This window comes from Cephus cinctus, unplaced genomic scaffold, assembly GCF_000341935.2.
Source record: "Cephus cinctus unplaced genomic scaffold, Ccin1 Ccin1_scaffold0091, whole genome shotgun sequence".
Taxonomy (NCBI): Eukaryota; Metazoa; Arthropoda; class Insecta; order Hymenoptera; family Cephidae; genus Cephus; species Cephus cinctus.
The window spans coordinates 108,715-124,377 of record NW_014332830.1 but is presented as its reverse complement, the minus strand read 5'-3'; the positions used below and the strand labels follow the sequence as shown (position 1 = coordinate 124,377).

Below are 15,663 nucleotides of genomic sequence, written 5' to 3'. Positions count from 1 at the left end.
GACAGTGCCCCATTTCTGGTCCCGTGCCAAGATGGAACCCCCTTTATTTTACTTTACGAGAACAACCACGACACACGATTCAATCAGCAAAATCGACTTCTCGTCGCCCATTCGAAAAAAGGGAAACAGTATATTTCACTATTCAACAGATCACTTTAACGAAATATAACGTCTGTAGAGTAACTTTTGAATCAATTACATTCCTGAGTTCTCTGTGCGTGAATTTCTAAAGTTATTGGCACGCTATATCCTGTGTAGATACAGGTAGGAGAACTTGAGCGAAAATTTCAAAGATAAAATATACGTATGAAAAGAGAGCAGGAAACGCAAAATTTTACTTAGCGATTAACAATAAACGTTTAGTGCTCAAGGAAGAACTTGCTGAATAGCCGTCATCCCATTTAACTCGAAAAGTTTCTCTATTCTTAATCCGCCCATTGTAACAAGCCGTCAACCGCAAACACGATTTAGCTTTAGAATCGTAAACGCTATTTGTAAACGGTTGAGTCGCCAGGAAGGAGCACGCGTTAATGCGTTTCCGGTCGTTCCATCCAAGACAAACATAAACCTCTTTAAACGGCACAATTTTCCCCAGGAAATTTCAAAGGATGAATTCACATAATTTGATAATAAAACAGTAGCGCTCGCGTAATCCTAGTCTATATTAATATCCGTTGCTTGACATCAAAGTGACATCACGACGTCTGCACGAGGAAGCCAAACTTCATTGCCCCACCTGTTGGCTTCCGTTGCAATTCGCTGGCCAAAAATCTAATATTAGAGACTGGACACTACGAGAATAATCCGCAAGTGCATCCAGAATTATAAATAGAATGTTTCCGTGCTATTGTTGACATACGTGCAGACAGTGCAATTGGGTGTTGTTGACCATCCTCTGGTGCAATGCACTTGGTCTTGTTTATAAACATGGGCAAAGTAGATGGATTTTCCTGTCGCTTTAAAATGCATTGCTCGACCAAGATTATGAAGAGTTATTTGAGGACTGTTGTAAGCTTATAGGCAGTTCAGGTGTACTGAACTATTTTTCTTGTTCTTGCTGTTTTAACTTCCGGTTCTTGAAAAGCTGCCAAAATCGCAAACGTACCGTGATCTTCCATTAAGAATCCACTCGAGTGTATATCGTATTCGAATGTTGCAAATATCAGAAGCTTTCTGGTTTCACAGAGAATTGTTTAGGTATACAGATAAAATGCTTCTTAAGAAGGTTTTCGGTTTCTCTGTGATTACTCAGCTTAGTCATCTTAAAGAATTTCATTGTACAATAAGCCAATCTGTAGTCTAGTTTTTGCGTTTGCTTGTAACGTGTTAATGATTCAGGGGTTACGGATGAGTGGGAGAGTAGGCAGTTCCCAGATGTGATTATAATATATTGATAAAAGTTTAATTCAATACTCATGTTATAATTCTGTACTTACTTTGGAGAGCAGCATTCCTCTTCCTGCGTGGGATTAGGGCGTTGTCGCTTAATGTAGCCGGTAAAGAATTCCTCTTGGGTCTAAAATCAGGTATGATGCTAGAATTCTTGTAGATGTGTATAGAGCGCAAATTGCGACTACAGTTTACTCTTAATCTGGAACAGACAAATTGAAACAACTATAAGTACCAATATTGTATATTTTTTTCAGATTCCTCTGATGACTATTTATGCTTACGTTAAGTTTTTCAAGTCCATTGTGAAATAAACAATTGCACTGTCGTCTCTCTGCTCTTGTTCATTCCTTGAATTTCCAGCACCTTGCAGCAGACACCGCTCTTGGTGACTGTCTAAGTAAGGATTCATTGCATCACTAAGAGTTCGGCCAAGAGTGAAGCCAAACTGGAAAATGAAAAACTTAATTAAAAAGCATTCACTTTTCGAGACAACTCCTCGTGCAGTGCGATACCTGCAGTGTACAATGTACTTATTCTAAAAGCTACAGAAATGCCATTATTGTGATATATGTAAAAATGAACTGAATGAAGGTTATTATCAATTAATAAAACCTAATTATGATTACAAATGACTCGCCAATGTTAATTGAACATGTTTGATATATTCCTATTGATCAAAGTTTTATCGACCCATCAGCATAATGTCCTAATTGGAGCTTTAATGATTGATTAATAATGGAGAAAATGGGAATTCGTGTAAACAGGTGTCCATATGAGTAAAGGAGCAATCATGACCCCATGTCCATTAGATTTAAGACCTACCACAGCATTCTCATCAAAAGGCTCCGTATGGAAATTCATAAGGCTGACGTTAAGAATGCCACCCTTGTAGAATCCGAAAGTGCTGAGAGCGATATATTGCCTGCCATCATTCTGAAACACGAGAGGCCACCAATGAAAGATTGATCGCTAGTGTGAACGGCCATTCCTATGTAAAACCAAAAATTCGAGAGAACAAGAGGAAATAAAAACCACAAAATTATTAAGTGTTGACACCAACAATGAACGAGGCAAAGGATGAGAAGAGCATTCGTAAACAATAATATTAATCGCCAAGAATAAAATATGATACTTGAGAAGGACTATGAGAAAGGACATGTATATTTTTCTCAACGTCGCTGACCCGTATTTCCAGTTTATGAATCCTGCCGGTGACGAAGCCCAGGGCGAGTAAGGCCCAGACACATTGCACGAAAGAGTATTTCCACTGCATTGTTCGCTGTAGCTTTATACGCGTAGCGGACAAATGTCACATTACGTGAGAAAAAAATCCCACCACCAAAAGCCTCGCCTTTGCTCGTCGATACGCGAGCAGAAACTGAGCGCCGAAATGGAGGAATTTGGTTCAGGAACGACCAGGAACACTCGAATGGGGAATTGCGGATACGGACTGTGCGCAACTATTTTACGCTCCTGACACTAAAAAATACGTATACATATGTATATTGCAAAAACCTCTTGAAAATTTTACTTCTGTTATCTAACCCACGTGAGCACACATGGTGAAGGTTTACAATATGAGCTTCAAATTATTGGCCTTTATTGTTAATGTTTGAGTAAATGGCCTTGAATACTTTGTCATGTTCCACGACATCATTTGTAATGCTTTGTTCGTTTTTTAGATTCTATAGTCGGTTCATGAGTTCGATGTGTTATTTAACAGATTGAAAACAATGAAGTCTTTAGCAAGGCATATGTACCACTGTATACAATGTTTGTTATAAAGAGTGCATATGCATGATTCCGATTTAACATGTATTCATGTTATTTTATGGAGAACTACGTATGATTTAATCAGATGTTGCGGGTTTTAAATCATAGTCATTCTGCAACGTTACTGAAGATTTTACCTTTCTAAAGTTATTCTAAGTACTATTCGTGATTACTTCGGACGATCATTGATTCTGAGGGACATTTGTTTTCTTGACATTGTTTATTCGCTTATTCGTACAAAGGTACGAAAGTTTCGTCAACTTAGCGAGTCTGCACTGCATTCCACGAATGGTTGTGGAAGAGCGCGCGCGTTTCCAAATGAATTGAGTTTCTAGCAAGAGTGATATATTCTTAAGTGACGATATTTTTTTCTAAGCACACAATCTTAATTGATTGCAAGGTAACCGTTTGTTTTTTTAGACATTTTTACAATGCATGCTGCCGTTTTCCAGTCGAGGATGACTGAAGTAAGATCCAATGATTATAATTGAAGGTTATGTCTGACACATATTTTCTCAGCAGGAGACCTTTCAAATTCTCTTAGATGTTATGGAAAAGCGATTTGCAGCGCTTTCTTTGCCAGATACGGACTCTGATCATAAACTAACTAAAGCTGTTAGTTTTTCTGAATTACCTAACACACGTAGGGTCCTGGTTGAACAGTTTTATCAGTCTGGAAGCACCGAAGGACTTGTCAGACAGTACAGCTGTGAGCAGATATTGCATAAAAATTCAAACATTAGGTGATTATTTGCATGAAATTTATATTTCTTGATAAGTGCTTAAACTTTATTGTCTTTTCTGATAGGCAGGTGAAAGTCTCAGAGTTAGTAAGATCGGGTGCCAGTGAGCACAGAAAAACATGGGAAACAACTGTTCCGCTTTTTGGTAATATCAAAAATATTGGTTGGATTACCGATCGTGGTAAGAACATAAATGAAGTTACAGAATCAAATATCACTTATCAAATGAAACAACCTGAACTCATGGAAGTCGAAGAAATAGCTAGCAAGAAATTGCAGAACTCATTTCCTAGAAGAAAACTGCGTCAAAGTAACTTGACCAAATTTCACAAAATCAACAATTTACAAGATGTCAAGATGTCAAACACAAAACGTATTGTAGAACCTTCAAGATTACTCAGTAACAATTTTGTGGCAAATACACAGCAGGAACCATCACAACTTTTGAAACCTGAAGCAAATTCAAACGCGATTGCAGATGTGCATTTAACCAATTCATCTAAATACAACCAAAAAAAAGGGAGACTTCGGTCCCTCGTTCCAAAAAATTCAGCAAAAACAAATAAAAAAAAGATACCGTGTAGCTTCCATCAGATTATATTTTTTCTGCTGCTACCCGTCGCCATCACCCTCGCGACTGTGTTTCTAAACCAGGAGTCATTAATCGATCATTTCTGTAAACATCGTTTCGATTTTAAAAATGCTGCAGTTGCTCTGCAAAGCCGACTTTATGGTCAGCAGCAAGCTGTTGAAGAGCTGATTGATTATTTTCAAAAGAATTCCGACACGTTCAAACTCGTAGCATTTGTCGGCGGTACAGGAGTAGGAAAATCATATGCAGCAGAGATCATCAAGGAGACATTTCCAAACCAGGACAAGATCTTCGTCTATTCCGCACCGTTGCAAAATTGCCCTAAAGAAATAAGTACTATGTACTTTTTCTGTCACTGCAGCCTCATTATTCTGGAAAACTTGAGCACCGAAGACCTTATCGACGCGGCCACTTTTTCAGCGTTGATAAAAGAACACGCGATAAACCAATGTGTCACCATACTGGCTCTTATCAATATGCAGGACACTGATAACGAACTCAAGAGAACTTTAGATTTGCAGAAGAGCATATCACAAGTGGATGCCGCTTTTTATAAAGTAAATCTGGAGCCAAAGATCATCGGTTTCGAAACGTTGAACGAAGATGTCCTAGAAAAGTGTATTTACCAGGTTGCCAATGAGAGAAACATAAGTCTGACACAGAGCGACGTGGAGTATATTAGACAGGGATTAATAATAGCCAATAGCGGATGCAAAGGTGCCTATGCCAAAGTACAACTAATGAACAAGGAAGAAATTGAAAAGTAGGAATTAAATTGTAAATTCAATTTTTCACATTCTTTTCTTATTTGTCCAGTCCCATCGTAATGTTCCACCAATTTATTTTCGTACAATTTTTAAGTCCTTCGTATCCCTAAAATTTGTTTAATCTTTAAGGATAGACTTGCCACTCCTATAGCTAGTCTCTTCATGATAATTGCTCAATTTAGCGAAAAACATGCATTTTAAACGAATTGTTAAATTAATCAAATGTTCTGAACTTCCGCGTTTGGCTCGTTACGTTGGTTACACAGTATTGTGATTAAGTATAGTAGCTTTACTTAGGAAATCAGAGTCGACGTCATATTTTATACGAAATTTTGTATTTGTGATTTATAATACTTAAAAAAAATTATTTCTTAATTCTTACAAATTCGTTTTAATCAATCAAGAAGCGATGGACATATTTAAACAATAAAAATACTTAATTATACATAAAATGATATTTTTATACCTTTCATTTCTCTCAGCTGTATAATGCAATCGTATAGAAATTTCTTCAATAATTCTACCAACCATACGCAACGTGCTCGTAGACCATTAAAGTCCCTATAGCAGTGTAATTGCATTTCACTTTCCTGATTATGACTACTACCGGTCTCTGCGATGCGATATTGCGTGTCGAACGTCGTAAGGTATAATGGTACCTAGGATCACTCATCGTTACGCAGTATTACGCGTTATGCGTTATGCAAAACATTAACTAATCCGTAGCGTTATACCGACGAACAATGGATGCCTTTCACCAAATCTCTTGATTCGTTATACGACAAGCATAATGTTGAATATTTAAATTTTATATAAAAACAAACAAAATTATTCGTTGCCTAACATACGTTTTAAGATATCAAGCATCACTGTCCACAATACTTATACTAAATATTAATACAGAACTAAGCGTCATCCTTCCTTTTCGTTCTGAAAGAACGAAAATGCCCGAGGAAGAAATTTCTTAATATTTGCTTCTTACGTGGCTTCGAGTGATGTAACGTGTAACGCGTTACGTTCGAAATAACACTAGCTACACAGAGCAGACTTTTGTCTACTATAGTGCCTATACTATACTTCCTTAATTCTTAATGGTATTATAACTTTTTACGTCCACTGACGTAGCGTTGCGTCGATACCTATACTAATGTATGTATACTCGATGATACTTGATACTTTGTGACATCGAACCTCTGAGTATGCTTTCATTTAAATTTTTCATTCTTCCACGTTTCCCTCTCTTGATAACTCTGTTAAATGATCTTTCTGGGAGACGATTTGATTTCAAGGACCACGAAAAGTAATGAGGACTCTAGAAAAAAATAGTGACTTCCTGAAACCTTTCACTTTCTCAATTTCAAGCATTAAAATGGCTTAATGCTCGAGTGACACTTTTGAGTAGCGTGGTAATTTCATTAACTTATATATGACAACGATGTTACTCGTAATTGCAATGCTAGTTTTAAATATCATTCTACGAGTAGCATTACCGGTTCTTCTCCGTAAAAGATTCTTATCTGGATACTTGAGTAAATTCACTTTCTGTCAGCCGGATGTGCGTTGGATTGTTTTGTGAATAACGTTAGACAATTTCTTTGAGTGACTTAACGAGATCTTGAAAAATCAGCGGAGGCTGCTCGTTGCTCTGAATTCTGGTGAAATTGTATGAACGTAGATGACGATCCACGTGGTGGATCGAGAGTAGAACGTGGCGCGACGTATTCAGTGACGGTTAGATACTTTCACTGTATACTTACATTGATGTTGACAAAAAAAGATGGCACACCCAGTATATCACTGGACAACCGTATACCAGTTTAATAGGAATTGTATTTTTCGTCATATAATTGTCTTAGACACTGGTTCAATAAAAAATACAAGTTTAACATGAAATATTTGATACAGTAATCGATGTTATCAAAATTATAATTTTAGACGATATCCGAATGTTGCACAGTTTAACAACAATGAGGACAGTGACTTTTTGTACCTGATACAGATGCGTTTTACGTACGCGAGTGTATTGGAAATTAATCGGACGATCCATACGTCATCACCCAATGATGGTATACTGACGTGTCTGCATAACACTCGGCGTACACCATGTGTAACGTAATGGCTCTATAATCGAGTAATCGATTTCTATCTGGTTCTGATTATGATTACTCGCCAATTAAACCGTGTACTCGAGAGGCCAACCGTCTATGAGTTTCAACATGATCGAGTCCCCTGGATCTCATGGCTCAGACCATACATCATGGTTAGACATTTTCATGGTTAGTTTTCCAAGGACGATAAATTGACCTTACTTGAAAGAACCTTAACGACCATGTTCTTTTTCTAGATGCAATGTATTCTAGATGTATGTACATGACAGTAACTGTTATCGCCTTCGTGCTTAGAATTAAAAAAAAAGTACGAGGATGAAATCCGTCAATGAGGATTCAACTGGCTAAGTCAGGAGTATACAAGAGCCACCAGCTGACCTGGACAAATGTCTAGGATCCTTGACTTCGAGATTATCCTCGTCCTTTGAAGATTCGCCTTGACTCGTTACAAGTTGGTCAGCAATAACAATGTCAATTTCAGACTAGTCAGTCAGCTTCGTTAAATAAATCTAAAGTTGAATCATCAACAGTCTCAATCGCTCATGTCGATATATAGTACCAAGAGTGGCCGCGATCGATCTTGCATTTTATTCAATAAAATATTATCAGAACTCTGATTAAACGATCGGAGGTCAATTGTCAGATTGCTCAATGACTTTCTTCTTGCGGAAACAATTGTTCGTGACGGGCGTCATTACGAAGTACGCAACCGGCTGCATCAATTTGTTGACACCAGCTGGACGATCCTCCAGCTGCCTCTATAAAAGGACACCCTCCTCCTTAGACTAGTTCACTCGCCTTCCACTCTGTTCCTACGAGCAGACGCGCCTGCTTATTAGTCTCCGTGTACGTTGCTCGTTCTTACTAGACGCTCGTGCGTCAAAATCATCGACTACTTCGTGGTCTTCGGGTTCGGCAGCGACTAAGACGTCCTCGTGCTCGTCGGCGCTGCGCTGCCAGGAGGAAGGGTGCTGGCGGAAATTATAAAAGAGTGTCCGAAACCTGGAGAACGGATCAGTCGCTTCGAAGTCTTTCGTCTGGAGACTACAGTCCTGGTACGTTTTCGGCTTTGTTTATTTTTTTATTCTGTTTTTTTTTTACCTCAAATCCTTCGGTTTATGGTGGAAGGATAAAATACGAATATTCTTACATAATTATTTTTACTCGTAACATTTGACCGGTAGGGTCAGTGCTGGATTTAAGGTAAAAAAAGATTTATTTTGATTAACCATTTTTTTAATATATAGTATATAGAATATAATGTAAAAATAATTTTTTAACAAATTTTTTTGATTTCCCGAATTTTATACAAATTTTGCACTTTTGAGAAATCATCATTGTTTCTGTTTACTAAACTGGAGCAGCTGCACCGAAAGGAGCGGGTGAATCCTCGAATATTTGCGCTTTCCAAAATGACAAGCGAAGGTCTTGACGCTCGAACGACAATTCGATGACGATCGATGCTTATTGATGAAAGAATCTCGAGTCACTCGCTGAATTTCAAAGTAAACCAACTTTTTGCGTGGCCCACGTCGGCCTTGGCACTACCGTCAAAATTCAAAGATTATGTAAATTGCGCGACTCCTCCTTTCCTTCTGGCATCTCTTTAAATCATGTACCAATGGCGTTCCACTTTTCTCGGACGTAACCACAAATTACTATGCCAACCATAAATACCACGATGATAAAAATATGACCGCCTCTAACACAGCATAACAGTATACCGATAGCCATTACTTTCTACGCGGAAGAGAAGCGCACGTTTTACATTAACCCACAGCTCGATTCATTTCACACGATCAATCCGCCATGCAATCCCGAATACGCAATTCAGTGCTTAATCTTGATTCGTTATTATCGGTTAGCAGACGTAATAATCCATCCTCGTGAATTCACTCGAAACGGAACGACAACTGTCTGTAACCTCTCAGGCAGCGACCTTTCATTCCTTTTAAGTAGCCGCCACGCGCGAAGGGCTCGCCTTTTCTTCGTTCCTTGCATATTAATTTTTCGACACGGAAAAATAGGAATGCTTCAGGGTGATGGCCTCAGAGGAAAAGGGATGCTCAGGGACGTACCTTATTAGACATTATTAGTAGTCTTCAATAATCTTTCTACTTTTCGGTCTTCTTAGTATGTAATCTTTAGTGCATACTAATTGACTGCAGCAGGATTTAATTCTTTGGGGTCGATGATGAGTTGACCCCTAAATTTAAGGGGTTGCCAGGGAATCATTGAACTAGACGAAATATATAATTTCCTCGTGGGGTAGTTTTACGCGAGTCAGAGGAACAAAGATGGGTGAACAACCGTAGCCTATTGCATAATCGGAGAAAGCTGTTGCGAAACACCAAGACATATGCGTCCCGTGGATGAAATTTTGTTCCTGGACTGGCGGATACAGCATTCTTCGGACAGTATAGTGTGGTCATGCGGTATTCGTTATGTCTTGTGTTATATCATACATACGTTCCTCTTTCACCCACATGCGGTTAGGCATTAGTAATGCCGTACGATAATGATACTGCGATGCAATCCAGTTTGAATGTGGGCAGTAAAGTTAAAAAAAGATTTTTATTAATTCAAAATACAATATTAATTTCAGATATTTCAGCGATAGTCGTCTTCGTCGGTCTTTATTAATTTGCTTGCTCATCGCCAAGAAGATGGTCGCCGTCGAGTGGGTCACGGAGGAGGATGAGTACGTGCCACCTTTTTCCGAGGAAACGCAAAAAATGGCCAAGGAAGAATTGCGGGAGGATAAGAATACCAGGGATCAGGCACTCGAGCAGATAAGGAATTGGATCAAGATGAATCCACGTATCGAGAATTGTCGTCTTGGTAAATAAAATTAAATTTGAAATATAGTAATTTTTTGTAAATTCCTAATTCCTCGATTCTCTGGCAACTTCCATCTCTGCACAGATGGACAATTTCTCCTGAGATTCTTGAGATGCAAGAAGTTCAACGTGCCGATGACGCAGGAAGCGATCGAGCGGTACCTTTTGCTTCGTCAGGTTTACCATCCTGCCTTCAATCATCTTGACATCGCCGAACCGAATATGGACGAGTTACTTTCTTTGGGGTAAGATCGAGTAGAAAGGATTTCGGCCAGTTTGGCTGTAGGATACTTGTGTAATTCTTCAATAACTTTTATCTCTCTTTTTTTTAGGTATCTCTTTGCTGTTCCTGGAAGAGACATCAAAGGACGTCGAGTGATCGTCGCCAGACCCGGTATGGACTCAGTAATAAAATAAATTATTAATAACACAAAATGACAGAAATAATAATTTACATTGACTTTTGTTTTTGAATTCATCCCTCGAGGCGTGTTCGATCCGTACAAGTATACGAATGCGGACATGTGCAAGATTCACGCGATAACATACGAATCTTTGATGGAGGACGAGGAAAGCCAGATTCGCGGATTCGTTCATTTCGCTGATGGCGCTGGGGTCAGTTTTCCGCACCTGACTCTCTTCACTCCCAAGGAGGCTGTGCGCATTGTCAAAAACGGCGAGGTGACGATAATGAATCTTTTTAATTATTCGTATGGATGAACAGTTATCGAAAGGCCAGTCCGTAACGTATTTGATACTTATTGCTCTTTTACGTAATGCTCCAAAATGTACGGGCGGAACCGGTTTTGAAAGGTTATTCTAGCCTTCGTAGTAACTCTGTTGCGATCCGGTAGTTGCCCAATTCGTATTTTTTTTTTGGGTTATAGAAAAGCAGGAACTGAACTGCGTAGATTTAAGGTTTCTTAAGTCGGTGATATTAAAATTCCATTGATTCGCTTTTCCACCATTTACAGAGAACCATCCCAATGAGGCACAAGGAGGTGCATGCTATCAATGCGCATCCTTCTCTTAAATTCGCTTTGGACTTTGGCATGTCCTTGATCTCTGAGAAGATCAAGAAGCGAGTTAAAATTTATACAAGTTTAGAAGATGCTGTCAATAATAAGATGGACACGAGTCTTCTTCCAAAAGAGTACGGTGGTACAATGCCTATGAAGGAGATGATAGGTAAGGACACCTGTTAAACATGAATTGATTATAAAAAGAGATACATTTTTGTAATTGTATGATTTTAGAACTCTGGAGAAAGGAATTGATTGACCTGAGACCTAAATTGTTGAGCCATGATAAAATGAAGGTGAGACTTGAACTGTATTCGGAAAAGGCTCGGGAAGGTGCTGTGTCGGCTTTGAAGCAAGGACTAAACTGTTCGTCTTTGGGGTCCAGTGATTCGATACACGGTATCAGTGGATCCTTCAGGAAACTCGAGGTTGATTGATGAAGATTCATGGGACAATCATAATCACGTAAACTTACTTAACTTTAAGAATTCTTTGTTGCAAAATTAGATATTTAAGGGATATAGCGGAATGCCCATCTTTGCCAAAATTCGGCTACTTGGAGGAGTAGCCGGGAGCAAAAAGTTATACGAAAATCATGAGACTCCTTTGAATCGAAAATCTGTATAAAATTGTTAACGAAAAAAGGATGTTCAATGTCGATATTCCTTTTCGTTATGATATTACCATTATTCATTGTATCAATTTCACTAGCTTTTAATTTGCTCTCCTTAAGTTCTAAGTGTATTTACGAGTCTCACTTGATAAGCACTGACATTTTTTATCGGAGAGGAATTTTAGTATAAATTTGTTAAACATTGGCATTTTATAAATAGTATAATGACAGTAGATAATAGAAGAGATTTTTATGAAATATATAGATTAAAGTGATGTAATCTTTTCACGAATTAAGCCAATTGCCAACCAACTGTTTGACTTTTGCACGTGCATTGAGTAAGTCTTTAGAATCTGTCGAATCGTCACTGAAGAGGTCACGACAGTGTGACGATCCTAAACACGAATCAATTTACTTGGTTAAACGTTTTAAAATAAAAAATCTTAATTCCTTCAAAAATTTCGTGAGACCTACCTTTGATGAGTATAGCGGGTGACAAATCATTCAGATCCTCGATAACAGAAAGCGCGTACCAAGGATCTACATCTCCATTAGTAAAGACGACATTCGTCACGTCCGGTTTAAATCCACCGTACATAATATTTGTCCTTTTAATTCCAGCGTTCATAAGATCTTCGTTGTAGCTGTAAAATTATATATTGGCTTTTTTTCAAACTGTATTGTTCCCTTGATATATGAATACTCACTAATCGCCATAGAGATTTTTGCAAAGATTCACAAAGAATTCTAATGGAAATAAGGTTCCAAAAACAGATTTATCGGAATTTGAAGTCTGACAATATCCATACTCGGTGCAGGCCTGAAATAACCACTGTCTCACTGAAAGAATTGAATGGAAAAATTATTTTTGAATTTTAGGGTATTTAGGGATTTTCAATTATTTTCTGTTCATCTTATCCGTATAATCTTATCATCTTACTCATACTCGTTGCTGCTGCCGATTCCCATGATTTATTTCTATATGCTGTAATCATATTATTGTAATTCGCATCGAGACAAACATTTTCGTCGTATATTAAAAGCGCCAGTCTCTGAAGTGGAGATCCAAGATAAGTGGCCGTCATTATGTCACAGTATCTGCTGATAGAGGTTTTGCCTTGGTAGATTCTGTCGGATTGGACAACACCAGCAAATTTCTATTTAATGGTAAAATCAGTAAATAGTATAGATGAAACATAAAATTATACATAATGAACGTAAACTCACTTCAGCGAGAAGATTCATAAAATAGGCTAGGTCATCGGGGTCAGTGACATCGGGTGCAGCGCAAAGACTGTAGGACAATATATATTTTTTATTGTGAAGAAAGTTTTCTTTTGGAGCAAAAAATCCTTTCGAGACTTACTTGAAATATTCTTTTAATGTCCTAGGACCACCTTCAACTGCGAGTAATTCTTGAACGGATCTGAAGGCTGCTTGAATGTCGACGACACATTGCGGATTGTATGCGTAGAGTGACTGAGTAACGACCTCGTAATATTCTAATAGGAAATTCCATAATTTTTTACGAATGCTTTAAAACGGAAATCACGTGCTCGAGGATACTGTTAAAATTAAGGTTTACCATAAAAATCTGCTTTTGCGTAAACTGGAGCACTGCTAGCTACCGCCCCCTGGAATACATGTATAATATTTTTCTTTTCTTATGAGAATTTACCAAATTTCTACTGATTGAGAAAAAGTATTCGTCAAACCTGTATAAGGTGAGGATATTTTAATCTCGCCCAGGCCGCCATACTTCCTGCATAGGAACCACCGAAAACGACTACTTTTTCTATTCCGAATTCTCGTTTTTTTGTGTCAATAAAATAAGCTAGGTCAGCCATCGCTTGTTCCATATTCAGATATTGCATATTTTCGGGACTAGTATCCCTAAGAAATAGACGTTTGATAATTAATAATTTGATCGGGTAAGTGGATTAGAGGAAAATGTAAAATCATACTTTGTGGGTCTACTCGATCCGTAATAACGATGTTCAGTATAAAACATAAGGGCGCCATGTGCTACACCCAAATCAAACATGAGGCCGGCCTCAAGGAAACTAGTAGAAATTTCCCATTCGCCACCCACCATTATTAAAATTGGACCGATTCCTTGAAAGTAGCCATCGTTTTGATAATATCGCTATAATTATATCAGATTATATAATAAACAATAGAACGAAAGCAGATTCACTTACTAACCATGGACCAGGTCCGATTGTCTCGGTGATTGAAGTGATCCAATGGTTGGGTTATCCATCCTACGGATATCGTTCTGATAGCTCCTTTGAAATTGAATGAAACAGGTTCCTCTAGTCCTTTTTACCGGAAGCCACGGAAATAAAATCCTGTAACATGTGATCCAATAGCGCCCAAAACAAGAAACACAAAAAGAATCGAATGCATTTCCACAAAATAATGTTGCTACTGGTTGCGAAGTCTTCTTGACTCTTTCGGCAGTCAACGGCTACTGATAACTTCGATAGCCTATCGAGCCAGCATAACAATACTAAGTCGTAAAATTTTCTTGTTAACTACTTCTAGCCTGAGATAAGTTAATCAAAATGCTAGAGCTAATCCACGAGATTAGAAAGATGAAAAAGCGAAGATCTTTAAGAATTTTTCATTCAACATTTAATGAGACAATCTTGTAACTAATAGATAAGTGTGATAGGACAGTATCTTCTTTGCTATAAAAATATTTATTGAAATTATAGGAAATACAATCTTATTCTCTGCCTGGTTTACTTCTATGTAACAAAAATTCGAATAGTCTCTCTAGTGTCTAGACTTGACAATAGATGACGAATATAACATTATTTATTTCTTTTTCTGTTTATTAGTAGAAAGTAAGCCAAATGGCAACCATCTGTTTGACTTTTGCACGTGCATTGAGTAATTCTTTAGAATCTGTTGAATCGTCACTCGAGTCAATGCTTGCGCACTTTACTCGGGATTGGGCTATGCCTCTAGTTACCAAGGGAAGGATGAATTGAACTGGATATTTGTGATGACGAATATAACATTATTTATTTCTTTTTCTGTTTATTAGTAGAAAGTAAGCCAAATGGCAACCATCTGTTTGACTTTTGCACGTGCATTGAGTAATTCTTTAGAATCTGTTGAATCGTCACTCAAGAGGTCACGACAGTGTGACGATCCTAAAAACGAATCAATTTACTTGGTTAAACGTTTTAAAATAAAAAATCTTAATTCCTTCAAAAATTTCGAGAGACCTACCTTTGATGAGTATAGAGGGTGAGAAATAGTGGAAGAGGTTGATTGCAGGCAAATATATATATATATAAGAGCGAAGTTAATGGACAAATGAGTAGAATTTATTATAAATTTGCCGTGCAGGCAACACACTCTATGAAAATACTATTTTATGAAATAAGCAAAACAATTTTAATTGGTACTGAATAACTTAGTGAATTAGAATGAATTAGAGTGAACTGATAATTGTACTTAGTGAACCGAAAGTGTAAAACTGTTTTTTTTTTTTTTTTTCTAGACTTTCTGACGGACCAGCGGAGAATGAGAGTGAGAGTTATAAAAAATTAGGGATGTTGGTTAGCGGGGGTGGATTGTTGGAGTGGGATTAGGAATTGTTACTATTGGTTCAGCTTGACAAATTTTTAAGAAGAAGAGCATGGAGTGGTTAAAGAAATTAATTCATTGGTGCTGGGAATTTTGGCGGGGGTACTCTGCACAAGGGTAAAGGAATTGCTGGATCAGGATTGGATGAGGATGACTTCTTTGTAAATGAATAAGGAGTTTTAGTGGGGTTTTCCAGGAAGGGTCATTGAG

At 37.9% G+C, this 15,663-nt stretch overlaps 5 protein-coding genes across 9 annotated transcripts in view; 2 read left to right on the top strand and 3 right to left on the bottom strand.

Moving 5' to 3' along the window:
- The window catches only part of LOC107273902 (protein GPR107), a 6,992-nt gene extending 4,209 nt beyond the window's left edge, over nt 1-2,783 (bottom strand). For both annotated transcript variants that reach the window (XM_015752516.2, XM_015752527.2), the window contains exons 1-4: nt 2,576-2,783; nt 2,215-2,325; nt 1,674-1,837; nt 1,437-1,591 (exon numbers count right to left, since the gene is read on the bottom strand). In XM_015752516.2, the coding sequence (XP_015608002.1) occupies nt 1,437-1,591; nt 1,674-1,837; nt 2,215-2,325; nt 2,576-2,665 (520 nt within the window). In that variant the 5' untranslated portion in view covers nt 2,666-2,783. The remainder of the gene's footprint in view (nt 1-1,436; nt 1,592-1,673; nt 1,838-2,214; nt 2,326-2,575) is intronic.
- Nucleotides 2,784-3,118: 335 nt separating this feature from the next.
- On the top strand, nt 3,119-6,284 carry LOC107273907. Of its 3 annotated transcripts, none has more exons than XM_015752548.2 (3): nt 3,119-3,565; nt 3,685-3,908; nt 3,974-6,283. In XM_015752548.2, the coding sequence occupies exons 2-3, from the start codon at nt 3,715-3,717 to the stop codon at nt 5,265-5,267; spliced, it is 1,488 nt and encodes a 495-aa protein (XP_015608034.1). In that variant the 5' UTR covers nt 3,119-3,565; nt 3,685-3,714; the 3' UTR covers nt 5,268-6,283. The 3 variants fall into 3 exon arrangements, with proteins under 3 accessions (XP_015608034.1, XP_015608025.1, XP_024946533.1); XM_015752539.2 differs by having other exon boundaries at nt 3,121-3,565; nt 3,688-3,908; nt 3,974-6,282; XM_025090765.1 differs by lacking the exon at nt 3,119-3,565 and having other exon boundaries at nt 3,671-3,908; nt 3,974-6,284.
- Nucleotides 6,285-8,157: 1,873 nt separating this feature from the next.
- Nucleotides 8,158-12,125, top strand: LOC107273922 (alpha-tocopherol transfer protein-like). Its single transcript, XM_015752569.2, has 7 exons — nt 8,158-8,430; nt 9,981-10,216; nt 10,301-10,460; nt 10,548-10,609; nt 10,703-10,896; nt 11,190-11,403; nt 11,472-12,125. Exons 2-7 carry the CDS (start codon nt 10,042-10,044, stop codon nt 11,672-11,674), a joined length of 1,008 nt encoding a protein of 335 aa, XP_015608055.1. The 5' UTR covers nt 8,158-8,430; nt 9,981-10,041; the 3' UTR covers nt 11,675-12,125.
- Nucleotides 11,996-15,663, bottom strand: part of LOC107273273 (putative serine protease K12H4.7) — a 5,084-nt gene continuing 1,416 nt past the window's right edge. For both annotated transcript variants that reach the window (XM_025091273.1, XM_025091274.1), the window contains exons 6-10: nt 13,078-13,144; nt 12,791-13,007; nt 12,558-12,690; nt 12,325-12,494; nt 11,996-12,245 (exon numbers count right to left, since the gene is read on the bottom strand). In XM_025091273.1, the coding sequence (XP_024947041.1) occupies nt 12,136-12,245; nt 12,325-12,494; nt 12,558-12,690; nt 12,791-13,007; nt 13,078-13,144 (697 nt within the window). In that variant the 3' untranslated portion in view covers nt 11,996-12,135. The remainder of the gene's footprint in view (nt 12,246-12,324; nt 12,495-12,557; nt 12,691-12,790; nt 13,008-13,077; nt 13,145-15,663) is intronic.
- The window catches only part of LOC107273918 (U2 small nuclear ribonucleoprotein auxiliary factor 35 kDa subunit-related protein 1), a 6,070-nt gene continuing 4,896 nt past the window's right edge, over nt 14,490-15,663 (bottom strand). Inside the window, exon 3 of the mRNA XM_025091243.1 lies at nt 14,490-14,677. Coding sequence (XP_024947011.1) covers nt 14,674-14,677 — 4 coding nt within the window. The 3' untranslated portion in view covers nt 14,490-14,673. The remainder of the gene's footprint in view (nt 14,678-15,663) is intronic.

Coding starts and splice junctions, on each gene's coding strand:
- LOC107273907 (XM_025090765.1), top strand. CDS start 3,715: ATGGAAAAGCGATTTGCAGCGCTTTCTTTGCCAGATACGGACTCTGAT. Junction 3,909..3,973: donor CATAAAAATTCAAACATTAG/GTGATTATTTGC, acceptor CTTTTCTGATAG/GCAGGTGAAAGTCTCAGAGT.
- LOC107273922 (XM_015752569.2), top strand. CDS start 10,042: ATGGTCGCCGTCGAGTGGGTCACGGAGGAGGATGAGTACGTGCCACCT. Junction 10,217..10,300: donor TATCGAGAATTGTCGTCTTG/GTAAATAAAATT, acceptor ATCTCTGCACAG/ATGGACAATTTCTCCTGAGA. Junction 11,404..11,471: donor GCCTATGAAGGAGATGATAG/GTAAGGACACCT, acceptor GTATGATTTTAG/AACTCTGGAGAAAGGAATTG.